Source organism: Drosophila nasuta, chromosome 3 (genome assembly GCF_023558535.2).
Source record: "Drosophila nasuta strain 15112-1781.00 chromosome 3, ASM2355853v1, whole genome shotgun sequence".
Taxonomy (NCBI): domain Eukaryota; kingdom Metazoa; phylum Arthropoda; class Insecta; order Diptera; family Drosophilidae; genus Drosophila; species Drosophila nasuta.
Genome location: NC_083457.1, coordinates 53232857 through 53257950, shown reverse-complemented (window position 1 = coordinate 53257950; position 25094 = coordinate 53232857). Strand labels below are relative to the sequence as shown.

General features: G+C 36.9%; 2 protein-coding genes across 3 annotated transcripts; both read right to left on the bottom strand.

Moving 5' to 3' along the window:
* Positions 1-1819: 1819 nt before the first annotated feature.
* On the bottom strand, positions 1820-2910 carry LOC132789963 (actin-binding Rho-activating protein). 2 transcript variants are annotated; one of them, XM_060798325.1, is made up of 3 exons: positions 2780-2910; positions 2436-2726; positions 1820-2375 (listed from the first exon to the last, which is right to left on the bottom strand). In XM_060798325.1, exons 1-3 carry the CDS (start codon positions 2801-2803, stop codon positions 2151-2153), a joined length of 540 nt encoding a protein of 179 aa, XP_060654308.1. In that variant the 5' UTR covers positions 2804-2910; the 3' UTR covers positions 1820-2150. The 2 variants fall into 2 exon arrangements, with proteins under 2 accessions (XP_060654308.1, XP_060654309.1); XM_060798326.1 differs by having other exon boundaries at positions 2436-2634; positions 2780-2862.
* A 17398-nt stretch (positions 2911-20308) lies between these two features.
* Positions 20309-24271, bottom strand: LOC132791402 (carnitine O-palmitoyltransferase 2, mitochondrial). The gene is made up of 3 exons (XM_060800295.1): positions 23086-24271; positions 20783-21577; positions 20309-20722 (listed from the first exon to the last, which is right to left on the bottom strand). Exons 1-3 carry the CDS (start codon positions 24156-24158, stop codon positions 20560-20562), a joined length of 2031 nt encoding a protein of 676 aa, XP_060656278.1. The 5' UTR covers positions 24159-24271; the 3' UTR covers positions 20309-20559.
* Positions 24272-25094: the final 823 nt, after the last annotated feature.

Below are 25094 nucleotides of genomic sequence, written 5' to 3'. Positions count from 1 at the left end.
GCCAAAGAGCACACACACATATAAAATAAGAGCAGACAATACCCAAATTCGCAGTACGCATTACACGTAAATTATGCATGCTACATGTTGAATTGGGCGTACACAATGTCTGTCTGCCCGTCTGTCTTCTGTTTTTTGTGCCCTCTTCTGTCTGCGACGAGCCGAGTTAAATTTACCTCCATAAATGTGACAGCAATCGCGTGGGCCACAAAAATTACCATGGCTAGAGGAGGGACGAAAAGGGAGTAGAGGGGAGGGGAGGCACTCTTGGGGTGGCCAGATTCTGAGCAGCATGTCGTAAAATCAAATCAACGGTACATTAGTCGCGCAGGCACGCCCAACAGTCGCAGCGGGGCGCACAGTGGATCCAAACAAGTCAAAACATAAAATTAAACAGGTGCCACTTGAATTTCGGTGGGTTTATATCACGGGGTATATAATTTAAAAGCGTAAGAAAAGTTAAAAGAAAGAAAACAAAGACGTAACCTTTAGCTTTAAACCTTTTTTTTGCAATTAAAATAATTATGTCAGTAAAAGAGTTGTTGAGATGTTGATTAGATGGGTTGAGAGTTGAGCGTAGTTACATTGTAAATGACGTAAGAACAATTGCTGGGAAAATAAAAGTTCAGGTAATTTTTTGATATTTTAAAGTTTAAAGAAAAAGTGCAAGAACAACAAAATTTAATAGTTTAAAACCCTCACAGCTCAGCTTAGCTTTGGAATTCTAGCTTATTAACTGTAATTCCTTTAATATTAATAATTTGCGTAGGTTTCTAATAAACTTATTTGTCTATTTTAGTTTTGCCATACGTAACTATTACTATTAGTAAATGCATATTTTTAATATGTATTTAGTTCTTTCTAGTAATGTAATCAGATTACTAAGAATGTTGGTCTTAAAAGTGCGTCAAGAACATGAAAATTATAAGATCATAAAAATATTACATTATATAAATTATTTCTCTAGTGTATCTAACGAATTTATTATTTAATTGGCACATTAATCACTCTAATTACGAAATACTTATCATCGGATTCAAACAGCATTTAAGCCCAGTGCAGAATAGAATTTTGTAATCTAAATCTAGTATTTTTTATCTTATTCTGAGAATTTGACATTTTCCACACTAATGTTCTTAGTTTTAAGAATCTGTTCTTATTTTAAGAACCCAATTTTTAAGACGAATACTTATAGAAATTATATTTTTTTAAGTGTATATATGCATATGTACAATTGGGTTGAGATAAAAATAAATTAAATTAGAATTTAGAGATAATCAATTAGTTATATATGTTAAAAAATAAAGTAAACGTCAATAAGCTAATTAACATCGAAAGGCTCAATAGCTTATATATTATAGTTTACAATGTTGTTTATAATGTTGATTAAAGGTAATTGGAAGAAGGATTGGTTTGACACCTCAACTGTCATATTGAATTATGATTTTATATTTTTTGTGTAGAGTATGCATTGTATTATTTCTCTGCCATTGAATTTCTTGTGTAAATCATTTAAGATCTAATTTTGCATCTTCCCTTTTTGACCACTGTGCGCAATGCATGAACAACAGGCCTAATGACTTACGAGCTGATGACGACATACATATAGTATGTATATAGTACTACACCCCGTATGGTAAATATGAGGTACGCATAACATACAAGAAGTAATTTGGCAACTGTGTGACATGGTGTGTTACTTTGAAGTCGTCTGTCGACTGTCGCTTGTCTTGGCGTGTTGGCAGCTCAGGCTCAAGCTAAAGCTCAAACTGAGACTCCAGCTGCTTCCGCCACACGTATTAGACACAGACTCAAGATGTTGGGTTGAAAGTTATTTATTAGCATAGGAATATATATTACCAGCAGAATGTGATATCCTTTTTCGGTTTGTCACTCTGACAGCCAGGTGTTTGCACTGCCATAAGGAGAGACGGTGTCTGAAGCTGTTCTCTTGGCTCTCAAGAGCTGTCAAGACGACAAGCGAAAGCCACTTGTGCTGCACGCGCTCTTCAAGTAACCGAAATTGTTAATTGAATTAACTGTAAAAGGCTTAGGATGAGGGCGTGAGCACGTGCCACTTCACTGTGAGTGTGATTTCACATCATGACATGGGTCAGCGAAGCTCATTGTCCTTACGAGTAGATGCGACCTCAGGTGGCTTCGTTGTTGTCGCGCAACTCCGGATGCTCCACAGGTCGCAGGCTCTCAATCTTGTCCGCAATCTCGGCGCTCAGCTCCGCAAAGGGACGCAGCAGGCGCACGTGCTTGGCATCGTCGCGACCCTGGAACAAAGTCTCGCCATCAAAGTCAACGTACTTGTGCCTGCGCGCACACAGCAAAGTGCCCAACAGCTTGTCTGAGATGTGATTGTAGAGCTGCAAGATGGGAAGCGGGTTAAACCGAAGAAAGAGATTTGGCTTGGGATTGAGATGCACCTCGAAGAGCTCCCCGAACTTCAGACTAATATCCGAGCTGTCTCTTGCTTCACACTTCTCGTTGATTAGCTGGCAGAGTTGTAGAATTTCCTGCAGTGAAATCATCTGAGCCTGCAGCGCACGTTGCTGAGATAGACTACCCGGAGGTGCAGTGCCATATTGATCCTTGAGGAAGCTACGCTTCGGCATATCCTTGACACTGCAGTGCGAAAAAGGATTGATGCTCTGCCACTGCTGATGCTGCTTCACATGCTCGTTGAACAGCATTATGCGAGAGAGCACAGTGTTGTCCTGTGAATGCGACAGCATAATGATAAACTGGATTCTGATAGCCGATGACCTACCTCGTTGTTTGTTTGCTCCGTCATATTCAGTTGACTGGGAATTTTATTACCTCATTGCAGAGACCGGAATTTATGTATGTGTTGTCTAAACTGAAAAGCCTGCTATCTCGCGCCGTTTGCGCAACTGTTTTGGGCAAACAAATCAAAGTGTTATCAGCGACTAAACAGAGAGTTGACAGCAGGTCAGCAAGCGTTAAGCTGCCATTCGATAAAGTTTTGGCAATAGAAAGGTCAAAAGGTTGTCTGTCGCACAACGCATTTCAATTAATCAGTCATGCCTTAAAAACTTAAAGCCCATTGGACATGAACATGGAACTAAGAACATGGCTATGGCCATGGATGTGGATATGGGAAATGCGGCGGAAACAGGCAGCAAACTAGCGCCATAAATTGTGACCCAGAATGGCGCGCAAACAGGCGGAAGTATTTGAGCTTACTGCGAAAGTAAAGCAGGAAATACAATACAAATTTCTACCCTCAGAGCTCAACCCAACCACAGAGCCCAAGCACAGCGAAGCCAGAGAATTAATGAAACAAAACGGCACAAGAAGAAAAACCAAACCAGAAAAATGAAAGAACAACAGCAGCAGCAACTGACAAAAAAAAGTATAATATATAAAAGTAGAAAGGGAATGCTAACGTTGTTAAGGTTGCCGCAACTTAAATACACTTACATGATCAAGGTTTACGAAAAAGCCAACAACAAAAAAAAAAACAAAAAAAGTAAGAGAATGTGGAAAATGTCATCATTAGCGTAACTAAGCAACAAGATTAAGTGTGCGTGTCAGAGATTAGCTTAAGCTGTTGTGGATGCTGTTCAAATGGGCACAACTTGATGGCTTATAAATAGCATCTGTATCGACAATGTCTGATACTTGCGGACAACAATAAGCTGTTTAAATAGATGCGAATATAGTTAAGTGCATGAAAATAAATACAAAATTGACTGAAAAGTAAATGAAGTGTTAAGTTAAACTATCAAAATATGTAAATGAGCAATTAGGTACGTAAAATAATCAAAGAATTGCTTAAAAATAGCATATATAATATAAATATGTTTAGAAAAAGAGAAGAACATCTTTTGATATAATTTTCTTATTTACTCATCTATTTTCGAAGATGTATAGAATATAGTTTTCACAATTTTATAATTAAAATATTTGCAAAAGAATACTTTAAATGTTTTTCTATAAATTTCATATGGTATGTAAATGAGAACAAGTACCAAAGCATCCATATCCATATTCAATAAAACAATATTCTACAAAACTACTAAAAATATACGTCAAAAATACTAACATATACCCAATGCTTTATTTTGTACATCGATTTAGTACTACATTTTAAATATACCAGATTTTTGGCCACAACATTTTAAAATATACCAAATTAACATACAACAAATCACTAAAAATATACCAAAAGCTACATTTGGCTGCAATGATAAACTACTGCATTCATAGAGTACAAAATATACCAGATTGTTATCCAAAGTAACAAGACCCATAATAAGTAATCCATACAAAAGAATTACTTAAATAACATTTACAATTTTAATCTGAGATTTTGATATTCTTTTCTTCTCTGACATAAAATATATCTTAAATAAATAATAAACAAATATTTTTCTTTTTTCAAAATTTATTAAACAATTTGAAAATAATATTAAAATTGAAAAAGTCTTATATTAGTCTTTTGCTTAAAATGTTTGAAAAGTAATCAATAATGCGCTTGCCTTCAATTTTCTCATTTGAGTCACATTATTTAAAATTTCATTAAGTAAATTGAAAATGTTTCTTTAAACTGAAATTGCCCTTTGACATTTGTATGTCTAAAATACCCTCAACTATCCATAACCACAGCCACCTCAGTGCGCGTCAATAAATTGCTAGCCATGTTTTCCGTTTCCATTTCCGCTTGCGAAAGCAAAATGGCGGCTGCCGCGCACTAAAGTATGCAACAGCTGGCGCTTAGCTCGTAAAGCATATCATTTGTCAACCCGTCTACTGTCTGTCAAGAAGCGTGTTATGCTGACTACACACAAAACACTGGGGTTTGTTTGGCACCAAATATTATGACTGGCGAATCAATGAAGTGAACTTTCGTTATACAGAATTTGACATTCATTTATGGCAAATCCCTCCATCAAATACTAACTGGCTATTACACACAACAAACTCTCAGCTAGGCAGCTGTCGAGCTGGCTAAAATAGTTAATACACTTTGGGTGAAAGGGCAACGGAATTGCAAAGCGTTGGAGGACAGAGACAGAGAGACTAAAAGAAAGTTGGCGGATTTGGCGGGACAGCCAGATAAATAGAGGGAAATGGCGCCACTTCCGCTAAGCAATAAACATTAATGTGCAATTAAAGCTGGTGTCTGGCTACGTCGCAACCGAGACTCAGCTGAGGAGGGATTGAAGTTGGGTTTCTTTGTGGTTGGGGTGTCTGTATTTGATTTCCAGCACTTGGAGTGATTAACGCTTGGCGCCCGTGTATTAGCTTTTGGGTTATTTACGGCCAACAATCTTCGATTCGCCATGGCAGTCATAAGCAGTATTCGACTTTTGTTTGATGTTTGTTGTGGAACGAGAAAAAGGCGTTGTGCTCATTAATCGAGCTGAAATTGTGTGCACAAGGGGGTCGCCATGACACTGTTTGCTCAACTTGAACATTTTAAATAGAAATTTAAGTTGCACACTGCAGTACGTAACTTATACGTACAGTTGGTTGGCCATAAGAGCTTTAATAAGTGGCAAGCATTAAATATTTAAAAGCACAAAAAGAGCAAGCAACGAGAGCTAAGCTGCTGAGAAAACAACTGCCGAAGATGCTTGACAGCTGGCAGTTAAGTCTGTCTACCAAGTGGATCTGCTTGCAAGCTTGTTTGCTTCCTCTTACAAGACTCTGTGTTGCAGTTGCATCTTCCCTGCCTGGGACAGCTGTAAGGAAGTGCTCTGTAAATGACAAACTTGCAGCTGGAGTCGTGTATCAGGGCTTAGAGCTTGTCCGCATATCTTTTAAATTTATTGCATGTTTGCATAAAATCTGCTGCTGCATAATTCAATTTCGAAAAACGAACAAGGGCTTTTGCCTTTGGGCTTTGCCGCCTCTTAATGTGAGTGTCGCAGACGAATGATTTTTATGTGCGCTTGGCAATCGAGGCACGTGCCACAATAAATATTCCACTTGTTTTCTGTTTTTTTCCACAGTCATATTTTGGATTGAAATTACGCTTCACATTCATATTTCTGTGACTGTGGCTAACACCTGTTTTTGCCCAAGAATCTTTTGCAACTTTAAGCCCCTTTCGCTAGACAATGGCAATTTTAAACTTTGACGAAAATTGATTTAAATGAGTCATTAATAACAAAACGGCAACTTTTAGCTGGCAACAGATTTATTGTTTGTCTACTTTCGACGTCAAAGTTTGATAAATGATTTTGGCTCTTTGCATATTGCCACCAACAGCAACAAAGGCTAACAAAATGTTCAGCAGCTGCCAGTTGCAATTTTTTCGGCTCCATTTGGCTGCGTTCAACTGACAAGCATTTAATGTTTTGCTTAGTCTTTGCGCTGTCCACTGAGCATAAAAAATCAAATCAAGATCCCCATGACGCCGCCGAGAGACGTTGACCCCGCAAACGTCAGCGAAGACTCGAATAAAAATGCTCACAGCAAAAAATTAGCTAACTCGATATCAAACAAAGACGCAGAAAGAAAAAAACTAGTGAGTAGTTCTTGGTTAAATACACTTTGAAAGAGTCTGCGGAATATGGCAATCAAAGTGGCAGAAGTTAAGAGTTAAAATGCAAAACATACAAAATGAATTTTGCAAGATTTTTATCATACATTTTATACATTTCCCCTTACAATGAAATCTAATCAAATTTTCAAGGTTTTCATCTTTTCACTCTTGCTTCAACTATTTATAGAAAATATGTTGCTATTTTTAAATTGAATTGAAATTGAATCCATCAAGGTTTGCATACAGCTATCTCGCATATGTTTGAAGGACATTTCATCTTCAGCAAGCCAAAAAAATGCGTGTTTCCCTCCATTTTGTTATTGTTGATATACTCGGTACTCAAAGGATAGAAGGGTATTATATTGTACCTTTGTGAATCCAGGAAATGTATGTAACAGGCAGAAGAAGGCATCAAGTAAATACGTATACTCATATTCTTGCTAAATGTCAACAATTGAGACGATATGGCATATATTGCACTCAGTGGTATCTTTAGTTTAATGTTTAATGCAGTACTATATCAATATACCAAATATATTTGGTATATTTTAGTATTAGGGTATATTTTGAATGTTGTACTATATATCCTTGGGTATATTTTTAGTATTTGCATGTGTATTATTTAGTATATTTTAAAATTAATGTCGCTTTGTGTTGCTTTTATTCAAAATGGGTAGCAGGTATCTCACAGTCGTGCAGTACTACATCTATATAGCCGTTGGTATATTTTCAGTATCTCTGCGGTATATAATTCGGTATATTTCAAAAGTAATCTAGTACTTTATCAGTATACCTAATATATCCTTCGGTATATTTTTCAGTATTTTTTCTGCATATTATTTGGTATATTATAAAAATTATACCACTTTATTTTGCTTTTATTCAAAATGGGAAGCGGATATCTTACAGTCGTGTAGTACTATATCTATGTTATATACCACTTATAATACCCTTTGGTATATTTTCAGTATCTCTGCGGTATATAATGCGGTATATTTCACAAGTAATACCGCTTATAGGCGCATAGTACTATATAAATATACCAAATATATCTTTTGATATATTTTCAGTATTTCTGTGGTATATAATTCGGTATATTTCAAAAGTAATACCGCTCATAGACGTCTAGTACTTTATCAATATACCAAATATATCCTTCGGTATATTTTTGATATTTTGTGGTATATTATTTGGTATATTTTCAGAATTACTCCACTGTATTGCGCTTTTATTCAAATTGGCTAGCGGGTATCTCACAGTCGAGCACACTCAACTGTAGCTTTCTTAGTTGTTGTCGATACAAAATGGCGTTCGCCACACACAAAACACAAAAGTATGCAACAGCAGGCACATCAGATGTGTGTATGAAAAATGGTTGAATGTTGCCTGTCCATTGATTTGATTGACACTTTTATTGACATACAGTTACGGTTGTTAGTTTCGTTTGGCGTTGTTGTTGTTGTTGTTGTGACTGTAACTGTCAAGGGTTTTATGACCTGAGCTATGTATGAACGAACGAACGAGCGAACGGGCTAAGCTTTTAAGCCAATATATTTGGCCAGCGAGCGTAAAGATTGTGGAATTTCGTTGTGTTTATTCGCATCTTTTGCTGGGCCATGCATTATTTATTATCCATAAATTGAATGTGCTTTTCGCTTTTTCGCATTTCGCTTTTTTTATGATTGCTTTATGGCTTGTTCAAATTTGTGTTAACTAAATAATGATTTGATTCAGCTTAAGCTCTATAAACTTTATAATGTGTTAAATAATGAGTATATTATAATAAAAACTCGATTTATTGTTGATGACCACTTAATAATAATTGAGTGCTCTAAGTGATTATTGTTTATCTCTACAATTCATTGTTCTCTTTTTTATTCTTTATTTCATTTAAAGCTGTCTTAAAGCATGAAATTTAAAAGTCTGCTCAACTTTTACGCATTTTTAACGCTTATCTTGGCCAGTCTAATTGCCAGCTCTAATTGTGTTGCGAGGGGAATTCAGAGCATAGAGAAGACTAATTAAATTTTGTGGCCGACAGCGGAGAACTCTCCGCTTGTAAAGTGTCTGCAATGAAATTTCATGGCACTTTCATTTGGGGACTCTCACTTCACTTGTCCAAAGCTTTTTTCACTTATTTTTATTTTTTTGGTGTATTTTGTTGTATTTTCTCTTTATGCGTGTTCGTAACAATAACCGAGAGTTCACTCATAAAATATGACATTTGGAGGCTTTTGTTTGCCTTAATCTGGGGCCAAAGCATGTGGCAAGCTTGGCAGGCCGCAGCAACACAATCGCATGGTAATTAATCAGGCTTCATTTTCACTTAATCGCGACCATGATTTTTGCACGCTATTTGCGGCTATGTAATATAAGTTATATTTGTGGAATATTACTTTCGCTTTTGCTTACATTTTCATATTCATTTCGGTTTCATTATGTTGCTGCCACAGCGTGGGGGCATGCACCAAATTGCCATAGCCATGGTCAGCTGTGTCCGAAAATACAAAGAGCACAAAAATGAAACCAATTTAAATATGCATAACATGAGGGGGGAGGCGCAGCATTTGACGTTGTTAGTTGCGGTTCCTGGTGGCCCTTAATTACCTATTCGAAGTCCAACTGCGCCTCGCCTGCCACTGTTGTTGTCCTGACCAAGGACATCACGGCATGTACAAACGTAAAATTTTCAATTCGTTTGCCAAATAAATGTCAAAATACCAGCATTATGTTCATAATCATGACAACACACAGATAAATACCCAGCAGCTATAGAGGAAAGGATAAAGGACAATATGAGTTTCAATTGCTAGAATTCATTTTTCATTTAATCAATTCTGAATTTTGGTTGTATTTATCTGGCTAAAGTACAAATTTTATCATTTTGTATTTCAATTATTTATATTTCATTGAAATATTTGCAAAATTTAATAAAAACATTAAGATAATTTCATTATTGCTATGTTCTACGTAATTTATTGAATTATTAAATATTCACGAGCTGATTTGAAAATACCAATTTACCAGAATGATTTTACGAATATATATTAATTAATAACTAATTAATAATCCATATTTAATTAGTTAATGAATTGATTTTATAACATTATTATGTTTTTTGTTTTGTACAAATTTGATCATTTTGTATTTCAATTATTTATATTTCAATGAAATATTTGCAAAATTTAATAAAATATTTAGATAATTTCATTATTACTTTGTTGTTCGTAATTTATTGAATTATTAAATTATTAATATTCACGAGCTGCTTTGAAAATACTAATTGGACGAATTTACCAGAATGATTTTACGAATACATATTTACTAATTATTACTCCATATTTAATTAGTTAATGAATTAATTTTATAACATTATTAGACTTTTATTTGTTTTGTTCTATTTTTAAATTATTTTTAATTAATATCGTGACGTGCTTTTCTCAATTATTTATTTATTTAGATATACTTATTTCGTAAAAGTTTTTTTTTTTGCAATTTTTAAAATAAATTTTTTCTATATTTTTTTTTTATATATTTTTTATTGAAGTATTGGTTTAATAATATCATTCATTTATTTTCTGTATTATAATGTTTTATGTTCATTCTGATTTATTAAAAATTTAATGTTTGTCCTGACAATCGTAGCTCAATCCTTTATGGTTCTTTTTTTCCTAGAAGCATTTACATATGTTTATTTCATGAAAGTCTTTTTATTGGTGAATTCTTAATAGAACGTGCTGTTCATTGAAATATTTACTTAATTTTTTTTTATATTTTTTCCGTTGAAGCATTGACATTCAGTTGATTTCTTTATTACATTGTTTTATATATTTCAGTGAAATATTTATTAAATATTTTTGTGACATACTTTTGTTGATTTATTTCATTATTTGCCCTGACAATCGCAGCTCAATCCTTTATTGCTTCATTTTTCCTAGAAATTGTTTGTGGCCTCTTTATGTTTCCCTGTCATTTGTCATGCTATTTGTTTCATACTTTGCCAAAAAACGTATAATTCCTGCGGCATTTGCGTGGTTCTATGTTGATTTATTAAAGTTTTCTTGTTCTCTCTTTTGGTTTTTTGTGGCTCCCCTCTGAAGTTTATGATTGGCCTACGCATTGGACTGAAACTTAAACCATTTTGAATAGCCGCCACACACAGAGAGAGAGAGAGAGAGAGAGAGAGAGAGAGAGAGAGAGAGAGAGAGAGAGAGAGAGAGAGAGAGAGAAAGGGAGAGAGTGAGCCATGTGGCGCCTCATGTTGCTCTGGTTTCACGGGCAGCTTGCACATTGATTCATCGCAAATTTATGCTAATTGCAGGCACTTTTTTGTGCGTTGCTTTCGGTGTCTAAAAATACGCAAGGTTCAAGCAACTCTGTCTTCGTCTTTTACGCAGTCTCCTTGATTAGCTGCTGTGAATTTAATTTGCTTAAATGAATTACCGTTGCCTTAAAATTAAATGCGTAATCAACTTAACTGTTTCGCCAGCCATTTCCCTGTCCATCGAATTGTTTTACTGGCAGAGCTATTTTTGCTAACCGAGCTTGTTGTTGATTGGTGTTGATGTTAAACTCGGCGTATACGTAATGTCTGCTATAATCATCAATTGCAGCGTGTTTGGGGGGGGTAAAAGTTTAAAATGTTATCGCAGGCAGTGTAAACAGTGTGCGTGTTTTTCATAGTCACACATACACTAATACACACACACACACACACACACACACACGTTATAATGGCGTGCTGACAAGCGAAACAGTTGGGACAACAATACTCGATATCTAAGCTGAAATTCTGGTCACCCAACGATGACGTGTTCGCTGCTCACTTCAAATGCCTTTGAAGGACAACAAGCTGAGTTCCTTACGCATATATAAACTATGGCTTCAGTTATTTTTGCGCGTCATTGTTCGCCCACACTCTTGCGGCTATGAAACTTTCCCTCTAAAATTGTTTTAGACTCTCTTGCCAAGTTTCAGTTCGAGTCTCAGCTGTGGCTGCAACGCAGAACGTTGCATTGAGTGAATGACTAAATTACATTTCAACAACTGCAGCTGTAATCCATCGATGATGACTAAACGACACAAAGCTGACAGCGCGAAATCCAAAACCCGGCGACGAACTCAAAGCTAAACATGAAATGTAATTACTTGAATGAAATACAGGACACTTGACCTAGATCCTTGCAACTTTGCCTTCGCCCTCTTCACGCTGCTCGGTTCTCGGTGTGGCAATTACTTTCGCACGTTTGACTAACAAAGGAAAGGAAAAAGGTTCGCTCTTCTTCTTTGTGCACAATCCAGACACTCTGAAAATTATTGCATGCCTTGCAATATGCTCAGGCTACAACGTCTGGGGCAGAAAAGAGGTCAATGTATTTTTTGTTTATTTGCGACGCCTGTGAAAACATTTCCCCCCTTCCCCTCGTCTTTTGTACATTGCTGTCGCTCGTAAAATCCCTAAGCATACGAGGCCCATTTTACGGGAGAAAAGAAAGCTCGGCTGCCATTTTCCGTTTGCCATTTGCCCTCAGTTCCTGTCAGACATTCAGCGCTCTAAATATAAATTTACGTTATACGTTTGTGTGCGAGAGTGAGTGTGTGTGTGTGGGTGTGGCATGCCTCAAGTCATCATAACTTCTGCTCTCCCAACGCAACAACTTCGCTTGCAAAGCAAACTCCCTCCTCTGGCTCTTCTTATGTGCACATTGGCATTGTCCATAAATCAAATGTCGCTTTGAAGTTGCACATTGCTTCGGTGTGTGTGTTTTTGCTGCTAAGGACTTTGCAAAGATAAATGAAACTATGTTTGTATCTCACACACAAAAACAAAACTCAGCCAGTAACGCGGAAATAAAAACCAACCAAAATCAATGCTGAAGTCGGGACGAATGAGAATTACCCTCTACTCTATATTTAGAACCGTCTCCAGTCTATTTTAAGATAAGCAAAGAGAAAATTTGATTGATTGACATGCTTGCTGACGGCTTTTTTACCCAACTCAAACCTTTAAAGCGAAGAGCGGCAAAGATTTTTTGCTTTTTTGCTTTAATCTACAGTCAAGTATGTGGTAAAGCATAAATTGAACAAAGTATGATTGATCACTAATAAGAAAATTGTATAGTATTAGTTTTTAAAAATATGCGTAGATATAGTTTTAAATGAAGAACTTTCTATAAATGCTATAGCTATAAATTTAACAAAATAATATTGATTATTTTGTAAAAAAAAGTTGATTCAAAAAGAAATGAATATAAATGTGTTAGTTTAGTTTTAAATAATGAACTTTTTTATGCCAGAAATACAATAAATGCTTTTACTAAATATTGACCAAAGTTAGTTTGATTAGTTTGTAAGGAAAAGTTTGTTCAAAAAGTCTTAAAAATAAATGGGTAAATACATAAATACTTGAATTTTAAATTGAGCAAAGTAATATTTATAATTTGTATGGAAAACTTTGTTTAATAAGAACATAAAAAGATGCGTAAATATAGAAGAACTTTCTTTAAAGGCTTTAACTATAAATTTAACGAAATAAGATTGATTATTTTGTAAAAAAAAGTTGATTTAAAAATAAGTAAGTATAAATGTGTAAGTTTAATTTGAAATAATTAACTTCTTTATGGCAGAAATACAATAAATGCTGTAACTATAAATTGACCAAAGTTAGATTTATTATTTTGTAAGAACAAGTTTGTTCAATAAGTCGTGAAAATAAATGAGTAAATTCAATTTTAAATGAGGAACTTTTATATGCAAATATACATAAATACTTGAATTTTAAATTGAGCAAAATAATATTTATAATTGTAATGGTAAACTTTGTTTTATAAGACCATAAAAAGATGCGTAGATATAGTTTTAAATGAAGAACTTTCTATAAATGCTTTAACTATAAATTTAACAAAATAAACTTTAAAAAGAAGTAAATATAAATGTGTAAGTTTAGTTTTAAATAATGAACTTTTTATGCCAAAAATTTAATAAATGCTGTAACTATAAATTGACCAAAGTAAGATTAATTATTTTGTAAGGAAAAGTTTGTTCAAAAAGTCTTAAAAATAAATGGGTAAATTCAGTTTTAAATGACGAACTTTTATATGCAAAAATACATAAATACATGAATTTTAAATTGAACAAACTAATCTTTATAATTTGTATAGAAAGCTTTGTTTTATAAGACCATAAAAAGATGCGTAAATATGGTTTTAAATGAAGAACTTTCTATAAATTCTTTAACTATAAATTTAACAAAATAAACTTCAAAAAGAAGTTAAATGTGTAAGTTTAGATTTAAATAATGAAATTTTTTATGCAAAAAATACAATAAATGTTGTAACTATAAATTGACCAATAAGTCTTAAAACGGGTAAATTCAGTTTTAAATTAAGAACTTTTATATGCAAAAATGAATAAATACTTGAATTATAAATAGAGCAAAGTTAGATTAATAATTTGTATGGAAAACTTTATTTTTTAAGTCCCTAAAATAAATGCGTAATTTCGATTCTAAATGCAGCACTTGTTTATTGAAAATATATTTTATTTTCGCTTCTGTATTATTATACTTTATGAAAAAGAAATGTATTCAAAAGTAAATTCAATTTATTTATACTAAATTTACGCACAAATACGCCCGCTTTTGCTCTTTCTAGGGTATTAGCAAACACTGTAACAACTTCATGCATACACAAAAACGAATCTCGTGGATATGGATATGGAAATTTGCAGAACTTGACATTTCTTGTTTCACACCATTTGCCTTGGACTCCCACTTTATAGTATTTTCAGCCTGCGTGGAATTTGAATCGAGAGAATTTTCAGTGAATTGGTAAAGTTTTTGGCGCCGTTTCCCCCGCCCCCGCCCCGCCCGTTCTCTTATGGCTGGGCAAAGGCCAGCTGGGAATTGCTGTGGCTCGTTTTTGTGTGTTGCGTTTGCTTTAAACGTGTCACAGATCATATGCGAAATTTGTTTGTAAAATGCAAATTTAATGCATAAATTAGGCAAGCAAATGGTCTGGCGATAAGCGCAGCAATAACAACAACAACAACAACAACAACGATAACAACAACGACAACAAGCAAATTATAATTTAGCGCTACGCTGTCCCGTTATAAGGCAATCAAAGTGGCGACCAACTGGCACATCGGCTGTAAATTGAATTAAACTTCAGTCCCCGTTCTTCGTTCTTCGTTCTCCGTTCTGAGTTCTCAGGCTGACAAAAAGGGCGCGCATTAAGTGAATTAGAGAGTCGACCCGAAACATCCTTCGCTTCCTGCACATCACTCACATCCTTGTGGCACTTTATTCCTTTTTCCTTTTCCGCTTGCGTGCGTAGACCAAAATGAGAATGAAGCATGGAGACAACTTGGAGAGATGATAAGTCAAGCATGCGAGTGTGGGTTTCCACGAAATGATAATAAAAGTGTGCTCTACACAAAGCAACTCGAAACACGTATACGACATGTGCGACATGCACAATAGCAGCGGCTACAATGTCCACACACACATACGAAGTTAATTGCCTTGGTCCTTTCGAGTTGCAGTCAAGTTAATCGCCAGCATGCTAAACGCTCCATAGCTTCCTTTATGCTCTTCCGCCAAAAGCCTCTTCCTCTTCCTCTTTACCTCGCTCGCTGTTATGGCGCAGATAAGTCATGGCCCCAGGCTCGAGAATCTCTCTTCAAGCACAAAGCGCATTGTCGCACAACACTCACACACACACTCACGCAGTGTCTCGCCGTGTAGCAATCTTACAATCTGACAATGCCACATGCTAGTTCCACACATGACTGACATGTAAATTAAGATTAGACTTTCAAGAAGAAGAAGAAGCGACGGCAACAAAAAAATTCAAATTGAATATGCACATCGGCAACATGTCGCACACAACAAGTGGCCTGGCAACATTTACGGACTCGAAACATTTACAGTCTTTGCAACATTTATGAACCTGGCAACATTAGCAGACTTGGCAACATTTACGTACTTAGCAACATTTACTGACCTGGCAACATTTCACTATTTTGTCAACATTTGATGGCTGCGCAACATTTGCACCTCTGCAACATAGTAGTCTAGGCAACATTTGCGTCTGCAACACTTTGTAGCTACAATTTATATTGGCATCATTTTGGCAAGCTGCCTTTGTGTTTGCTGCCAACTTGGCTAAGACAAGTGTTTCTTTTGTTTATATTTATTTGTAATTGGGTATGCAAGACTACAGAATTTGTTATTTCTTGCTTGTTATGTGAATTGAATAAATTGTGAATGATTTGAGCCTTCTGAACATTTTTGTAGAATATTCAGGGACTAGCAAAGCTCCATAAAGTAATAATTACACAAGCAAACCAAAAATTTTCTTCTGTATTATTTTTATTATTTCATTCTTAATAAATTTTAGGCAAAAAATATGATAGAGAAGATTTGTAAAGCATAGTAAAAATTGTAAAGTAAAGTAAAGACGAAAACTAATCACACTTTGAACGTTTCAAAGTTCTAATAACTCAACTAATATTAATATTTTGTTCAAAGACCTTTATTTGAAATATCTAATTAATGAAAATAATTTTAAAATTCGAACTAAACAATTGCTTAGTTAATAACCAAAGTGTGTGCATACGAAGATGTTTTGTCTAAGTTTGGAATTCATTAAGAAAGATTGTTAAGAAATCGCTTAGCGAACAGTCTCAATTTTCTTTCAATTTCTCACACTTCTGTTGCAAAGTGATACATCTAAGTCGAAAGAATGAAGTATGATTCATGTATTATATATATTTATGCATAACATCTAACTAAGACACTTCCTAAGCTAATGAGCCAAATACAATTAATTAAGTATACGCATAGACATGAGAGTTACGTATACGTTCAGAAGAACTTAAATATGAATGTAAATTTTAATAAACTTTCCAAAAATTTTTTTAAATGATAGAATACCATAATTGACTTTACTGCAAACTAATTATATTTAATCAAGAACTTCTAGGTGAAACCCTTCGTCTATCAACGTGTGTTGAACCCTTTCTCACGTTTCCTCTTTGACCGCAAGTACATCAACACTAGAGGTTGGCAGCTTGCCACAAGAAAATCAAAGAGAACAACAAACCACAAATATTTCTTGTGACGCTCTAATACGCTCTCATCGCATTGAAGCCAAAAACCTGAATAGTTTGCTTAGTTGTATTTTATTATTATTATTTTATGCTGTGTCGTCTACAGCAATTTGTCGTTGTATGTTTATTTCCGTTGCGTTTCATTGAGCGTCTGCTAATTTTATAAATAATTGCTGTGTAATTATCGAATATTTTTTTTGTACCTGCTGCCAAATGCAATAGAAGTCAGAAGCTGATTATTTTTTCGTTACCTGCACTTGACATTTATTCGGAGACAAAGGTGTTTGTGAGAGCTCTGTGCAAATAATCACAGCAAATTACTTTTAGTGTTTGTCTGATTCAGAAAAGTACGATAGCCTTTGTTTGGCATTCATGTTTGGAGGCTGTTTTCGTTGCTTTGGGCCATATCAATTAACTGGAATGCGCGACACAAAAACGAGTTTTGGAGCGGAGTGTTAACTGCTCGTATCAGGCACCTGTGTAACTGAATTGCTCATAAATTTAATGTTAATTGCACAGGACACCAGATGGTCCAAACACACATGCGTGTGTTCCACCTTTTAAACAGCCACTTAAAGGCAAAGACACATCGTTAAAAGTTAATCGAAGCAGCGTGTATGCTGTGTGTGTCTCTTTAAGACGCAGCAAACTATGCTACACTTTCTCAATTGACCTTGTCTTGACTGTGGGCCAAAGGTTGTCGCTTGTTGTGTCACAGTTTCGTGTCTTGCGGTCAACTTGTTGCCCCCTTTGCAACTAAATTATGGGCGTGCGTTGTATGTTTATGTGTGGTTAATTTGCACTTGCCAATTTCGGGGGCATGCAATTAACATAATTTGCTGGAGGAGTGTCTTGGCTTGCCACGTGCCACATGCCACATGTCCAGGCAATTAAATCCTCTGGAGAGAGGCAGCATCATAATAAGCATTTAATTAATGTGTTGCTTGCCGTTCGTTGCCTGCAACTAAATGACCTGACTGATTTCCATATTAATTGGCAATTGCTTCGAGCATTCGAAGCAAAGATTACGCATACGCCTCATGTGTCGACATGTAAATGTTTTGCATGTGGTTTTTGCGGTTAACTTTCGCACTGTGTCTTTTATCGTATGTCTGTCGACCGCACATTTCGCAGCAGTCGTCAAGTGTTCAAATTGTTACCAAATTTGCCAAAAACACGCGCAGAGAGTGAAAATGTCAGCAACATAAATCAGACACAAAAGTTTTTCGTCGACCACAGCGACTTTAATGGCGACAGCTGCCGTCTCCCGTCTCGACTAATGAGGCGGCGTGTAAACGCTGCTGGGCATAAAATTCCAAATTCCAAATTAATATTCAATTATGAGCAATTGTATTGATTTTGTGTGTTTTTTGTGGTTGCTCTTTTCCTCTTTCTCCTTCTTCTTCTTCTTTGTTGTTCTCTGGTATTTGCAAGTTACACATAATTAATGCTTCAAAGAGAGCAACAGCTGCAGCTGTTGCGATGTGTTGAACTTCATCAGCGAGGCAAAGCACGTCAGGCTATGAACTCTTATTATGTTCCACATGTCGTATGCGCATTATGAACTAACGAGTAACCAAGTAACTACTGCCAAACTATGCCGCCGCCTCTGCCTCTGCCTCTGTCTGCTCAGCTCTGACAGAGAACCTTCGATGTCGTTTAATGGCTGTGCTTTATATTAAAATCCGTTGTGCGACCGCACATTTATCATACACACACGCTGCCAGCAGTTCTTAACCTCCGACGACCTCGTCCTCAGTCTGAGGTTGTTGCGGCTTTTTAATTCGTTTTTAATTGTTGCCACAGCAGCGCTATTTGCCTCAGGAAGTGTCGTTTTAATGACCTTTTGCTGCCCGATTATTTCATGTTTCGTTCTTTCTTTTTTTAATGCCTGCCATTAAAGTTTTGACGCTGAAAAAACGAGGCTCAAGATATATTTTTGCAGAGGAAGCAAGTAATGAAGCTACTGTCGAGTGTGCTCGACTATGAGATACCCGTCACCTCTGGTAAAGAAAATGAAAACACTTCTGTATTAAATTTAAAATATACCAAATTAATAAAATACTAAAAATATACCAAATGATAAATTTGGTATATTGACGTAGTACTACATTCAAAAATATATTGTGAAATATAAAATATACCAGATTGTCAATCAAGGCATTTTAAAATATACCAAATTAATGTACCACAACGCTATTGAAAATATACTAAATGCTACATTTGACATATTGGTAAAGCATTACACTCATAATTTACCACTGAGCTCAAAATATACCGGATTGTGCGGTATTCGTTTAAAAATATACCCAATTCATCTACACTAACATACTGAATATACCAATACCAAAACAAGTAAGGAAGCTACAGTCGAGTGTGCTCGACTATGAGATACCCGTCACCCATGGTGATGAAAGTGAAAACACTTCAGTATTAAATTTAAAATATACCAAATTAATAAAAAAAATACTAAAAATATACCAAATGATAAATTTTGTATATTGGCGTAGTACTACATTCAAATTATATTGTGTGGTATAAAATATACCAGATTGTCGATCAAGGCATTTTAAAATATACCAAATTAATGTACTACAAAACTACTAAAAATATACCAAATACTGCATTTGACATATTGGTAAAGCATTATATTCATAATATACAGTTAAGCCCAAAATAACCGGTATTAATTTAAAAAAATATACCCAATTAATCTACGGTAAATACCAATACCATAATAAAATACCAATACCATACTAAAATACCAATACCAAAAATACTATATGGTACATTGATAAAGTATTATACTACATTTAAAATATACCATTGAATGAAACTATACCAGAACAAATGGTGTCGAAAAAGAATGAAAGCTTTATCTTTTATATTTCAGATTTCAGACCTAGGTGTTCATATGGACAGACAGACAGACGGACGGACATGGCTATATTATCTCGGCTGTTGACGCTGATCAAGAATATATGTATATACTTTTATAGGGTCAAGGATGCCTGTTACATAGACTTCCTGGAGTCTCATAATACCCTTCTACCCTATGGGTAGCGGGTATAAAAATAAAGTAGCGAAAGTAACAACGCAGTCAACAGTTAAGCGAGTTAATTAATTTTAACTACGCCTTCAAAGTATGTCGTCTCCTAGCTAGGGGTAGTTACCAATCCCTGCTACTGTTTCGTTCCCACTTGTTTCGCAAATTTGGTTTATGTATTTCCCGCGGCATATTTATTCCCGTTCGCCGTGGCAGCGTCACGAAAGGCAGTTGGCAACACGAAATTGGCGATAAATCAACTGATAATGTCAGCGCACATTAAACGGCATGGTTCTGTGTGTGTCTGGGGCTATTTGCGGTTCGGTTCGGTTTGGCCTGATAAACTTTGCATTGTGTGTTTGGCGGTCGTTTTTGACATGTGGATAGCGCAAATCAGAAGCCAAGTTTGCACTTGTCACAAGTTTTTTTCTGTTTTTGGGGTTTCGGCTTTTTCCCCTAATCAGTGACGAGTTTTCCTTTTCGACTTTGGGGTTTGCATAGTAAATTGAGGTGTTTTTTTGGGGCCCCGGAGAAGCGGAGCATTATAAAACAAGCAAAAGGAAATTACTGTCGGAAAAGTTTTCATGCTCAAACAGAATGACAATGACAACAGCAAAAGTGAGTCTAATTAAAGCGGCTGAGCCATCTGACCCACAGACCCGGGCATCAGTCACCAGTTTATTTATAGCAAATCCATTTTAACAACGATGATGATAGAGTACTTTATATGCTAATAATCATTTTGCAACGGCAATCTAATCTTGAACTTGGAATATGGGTTCGGAACCGGGTTACAACAATGCTAAAATATCATCACACTTTACAGCCGTTGCTAAATTTAACTCGATGTCTCAATCTCAATTTGTATCGGATTTTAGTTTCGCACTGCGCTCGCTGCTTTGGCGCTGCTGCTGCGCTCAATGACCGCACAAATGGTATCAAAAGCGGCTTCCAGGCTGTCGATAAACTCTTTGCCCCTCGCCTGATCCTTGTAGGTGGTCACAATGGCGCCCGCCATGTCATTCATGATGGAGTAGCTGAAATAGTTACGAATTGATTACAATTAAACTTCTAATTTCATTGATAGTTTAACTCACCCAAGGCCCAATCCATCCTTGACCACAGGCCCAAAGGAGCCAGCTATCACGGTGTCAGCGCCCAGCGTTGAAGTGCTTATAATATTGTAATTGATGCGCTTGTAGGCTTCAGTCTCATAGAGCGATGGCAACGGCAATCCCTCCAGCTGTGCCGTGTGCTTCAGCGCAAACAAATGCCGATCAAATCCCTGTCCCATAGCCGCATCCTTTGTCAGCTGTCCATGCACGCTGCTGCACTTGTCAATCATGGCACGCAGCTCTCCGGCACTTGGTTGTTTCTGGCTGGGCTGCAACACGGCCTCGCAAAAGGCTTTAGTGGCCATGGTGCAGGGTCGCATCGTTTCGGTGCGGCCATGCTTAAAGGCCGATGTGCTGCAGGACTCGTAGGTGCCCACATAGCGTTGGAATGCCTGACGATAGGCCAGCTGAAAGGAGAGCTGCATAATTGAATCGGGACTTAGGCCATGACGCTTGCAAGTGCCCTTGTTCAGTTTGGGATAACGCAACACGTTCATATCCAGATTAGCCATAATGCTAGCATTCTTTGCATAAGCTGTGTCCACAGCCGCACGCGTCTTGTCATCGAACTCAAAGTCGAGGAAGCGCACATTGTTCGTATCGCCATCGGCAGGCGTGTGTGGCGTTGAGGTGGACACGTAGGGCTGCTTGGTGGTGTCTCTGTAGATCTCGTTGAGGTAGCGAAGCACAGCGACTCCATCGCCCCATGAGTGCTCAAAGTTGATGGAAGTTGTGCCATCGGTGCTGACTATCAGAGAGATTGCTTTGTCGAACCAACTGCGTAAGAAAAGAGTGAACTTTAGTTAAAATATGTGCAGTGTAATGTAGATAATTTCATAAACAAGAAATGGTGCGCTTATCTGTAATATGCAATAAAAAGAAAACTATTATTGGAGTAAACGTATTCACTTTAAAGTTTCGAAAGTAATAATGATTGTACAATATTTTCGCTGATCTAATAAATGATGCAATTTAACAGCATGATGTAGCTTGTTTTGAAGAGTCAAAATGTATTATAGGTTTTTTCGCATTTAATTGCAAATATTTCTTTAAAAATTTTAATGAAAGTTTTCTTTAACAACCAAAATTGATAGCCTTTTATTGCATATATTTAAAGCAAATAAAATCTGGTGCCTCAAAAAAAGCAACTGTGCAGAGTCATGCAGTGCATTTTAGATCAAAGATATAGAGCAAATAATCAATACAATTTTATTCTATTATCTTGAATGTGCAATAAACAGTAGGTGCAAGTATCGATAAAATACTGTGTTGCTCAATATTTTCGTGAAGTCAATAAGTGGCTACATTTAAATGTTGTGAGATTATCTGAACAATTTTTTATATTAAATGGACAATCGGGATGCCATAAAAATGGGTGCATTTAAGATCCAAAATATTCGCAATTATCTTCCATGAGCAAATGAATTCTCTTATGCATATCTGAACAATATTTCATATAAAACAAGTAAGAAAGTCACAGTCGAGTGTGCTCGACTGTGAGATACCCGCTACCCATTTTTAAAAAGGCAAAATATTGCGGTATTATTTTCAAAATATACCGAAAATACTAAAAATATGCCAAATGGTATGTTTGGTATATCGAGATAGTACACCATTCAAAATATACCATAGACGGCACAATATAGCAGATTGTCAGCCAAAGCAACTAAGACCCCTAGTAAGTAAGCGTGTTTGCCCATACAAAAGTATTTCTTTAATAACTTCGACAATTTTCATCCGATCGCATCCAAATTTTACGAATCATAACTACTATAGTAATTATTATATATACAAAAATTCGCAACTCTAGCTTTAAAACGCATGTTATTCGAATTTTTGATTTGCTGGGCGGAAGTGGGCGTGGCAAAAATTTGAAACAAACTTGATCTGCGTGCGAACATAACAAATGCTGTCGAAAAAAAAATTATAGCTCTATCTCTTATAGTCTCTGAGATCCAATGTTTCATACGGACGGACGGACAGACACACAGACGGACATGGCTATATCGTCTCGGCTGTTGACGCTGATCAAGAATATATATACTTTATAGGGTCGGAGATGCCTCCTTCTACCTGTTACATACATTTTCTGCCGCCACAAAGTTATAATACCCTTCTACCCTATGGGTAGCGGGTATAATGAACAATTAGATACCTCAAAAGTTTTGCAATATTGCAATAATGCAATTTGACGCAATGCATTTAAGTTCCAAGATTTATGCAATTATCTTGAATGTGCAATTAAATGCTCTTGTGTATATAACTTATAATTAAATTCCACTCACCGATTTGTGGCCTTGCCTGCCAGCAGTTCCTTCAGCAGTGGCGACGGATTCTCCTCGTTGTAGACGCCGTCCTCCTCCCCGTCCAGGCACAAACAGAACAATGCGCTATCCACTTGGCGCTGCAGCAGCTCCGCATTCTTGGAGCTGCTAACGAAATGCGCCCGCGAATTGGCCCATTCGTCACGCTGCTCGGAAGTGAGGACACCCAACGGCACGCTGGCTGGCGCCTTTTGGTTATCCAAGGAAATGAGACTCTTCAGACGACCCAGAATGACACTGGGACTCTCAATGTAGCCGCTGCTGTCGAGCACATTCATCGTGTACATGTTGCCGCGTCGCATGACCAGAATGTGCTTCGAGTCCGGTGACAAGACGAGCTCATCCTTGCCTATGCGCGGAATGCGCGATGTGCCAAAGAGGCGACTGTATTGACTCATGTCCAGTGGAAATGCTTTAAATGCATACGAAGCGTAGGTGGCAAATGCTTTGGGTGCTACACTCATCCAGCGCCGATAGTTGTCCGTATCCGACTTCTTGGGATTCATGTGATAGACCTCCGGCTCCAGTTTGTTGGCTTGCAGCGAACGCCAGAAGCGCAACGAGCTGATGATCATATTCGTGGCTCTCACCACTTGTTGCTGATACTCGGGACGCGTTTCGTTCTTGAGCGTTACCAGTGGATTGTAGTTGAGCGGCAGTGGAACGCGGTCCGCCAGATACATGTCGAACCAGGGCTGCGATATGTAGCTGGTGTGTTTGTTGGCCTCATCGCGTTGTTTCAGCTTCGCATGCAATTCCATGCCAATGCCCTGGCGAAATTGTTCGACCACCTGTTGCGTGTGTCCATACTCCTCGGCACTGAGAATGGGTTGCACAGCAGCAAGGAATCTTTCGCACGTCTTTTCTAGCAGTGGAATTGGCAGCCGGGGCAAAGAGCGTTGAAAGTAGAGCGTTGGCAGCTTGGATGTTTGCAGGTATTGGTAATGATTGCCGTGGGTTGTTGTTGTCGTTGCATTGCGTGTGGCAGACGCCGCGACGGCAAAGCGACTCTTATTCACTCTCAATCTAAACATTATTCACAATTAACGGTGCCGGTAATTTAATATAAAGCACAGCGCAACAGCGGTAATCAAAGTCCACTAGTCTACGTAAACAAGCAGCAACAACAACAAGCGAGCAACACAAACAGCAAATAACTGTGAAACTGCGTCGCACAGCTGTTTGGTATTTTATTTAGTATTTCACTCAGATCACAGCTGATCGCTGCGTGAGTTGCTATCGATAAGTGACACGCAGTGGTATCGTTGCGCGCTAAATTTGAAAATCAACTTTAAATTTGAGTATTTTTAAAGCTAAAGGTAGTGCAGCAGGGGCCAATAATTTTAACATCATAAAAAGCGATAATAATAAAAGAACAACAAAACAATCAACTATGTCGCTGTTTGGTATTTTTTTAGCACTTCATCTCGATTACAGCTGATCGCTGTGTGTGTTGTTATCGATATATCAAAGCGATATCATGTGCGCGCAATATTTGAAATTAAATCTTAAAGCAGAGATACGTTTTGCATCGATTTGGCATTTGTATATTCTGTTTTTGCGGAACTTAATCGTACCTTCACCTTTCACACGACGCGCGTAGAATAAACAGCGACGTTTTGTTTGCATTTGCATAGACTGCTGCTGCTGCTGTGGGCGATTCGGCTTTGCTTTGACTTTTACTTCTTTGCCGGTCAAGTGCGTGGTGGGGTTTAGAGCTTAGTGTCTGTCTGTTTGTTGTGTGTGTATTCCGTTGGCGGCCGTTGCCCAGGTGTGGCAAATAAATAAACGGTGTGCATATACAAATTAGAAGAAGCAAAATGCAAATTCGCATAAAAATTTTATGCTTTGTCGAACTTAACGAGCGACCTTTCTTTTTGGCTTATCGATTTCGATTACAATTTGCCAGGAACTGGAGAGTCAGCTATAAAACTTGGCGCCCCCCTCGATCCTCTTTAAATTAAGAAAAG

Excerpts from the sequence above, each read along its gene's own strand:
- LOC132789963 (XM_060798325.1), bottom strand. The coding sequence starts at position 2,803 with ATGACGGAGCAAACAAACAACGAG. Across the intron at positions 2,727-2,779 it reads CGGAGCAAACAAACAACGAG|GACAACACTGTGCTCTCTCG; the intron begins GTAGGTCATCGG and ends TCGCATTCACAG. Across the intron at positions 2,376-2,435 it reads AGTTCGGGGAGCTCTTCGAG|CTCTACAATCACATCTCAGA; the intron begins GTGCATCTCAAT and ends CCCATCTTGCAG.
- LOC132791402 (XM_060800295.1), bottom strand. The coding sequence starts at position 24,158 with ATGTTTAGATTGAGAGTGAATAAGAGTCGCTTTGCCGTCGCGGCGTCT. Across the intron at positions 21,578-23,085 it reads GCAGGCAAGGCCACAAATCG|TTGGTTCGACAAAGCAATCT; the intron begins GTGAGTGGAATT and ends TTTCTTACGCAG. Across the intron at positions 20,723-20,782 it reads AAGGATGGATTGGGCCTTGG|CTACTCCATCATGAATGACA; the intron begins GTGAGTTAAACT and ends TAACTATTTCAG.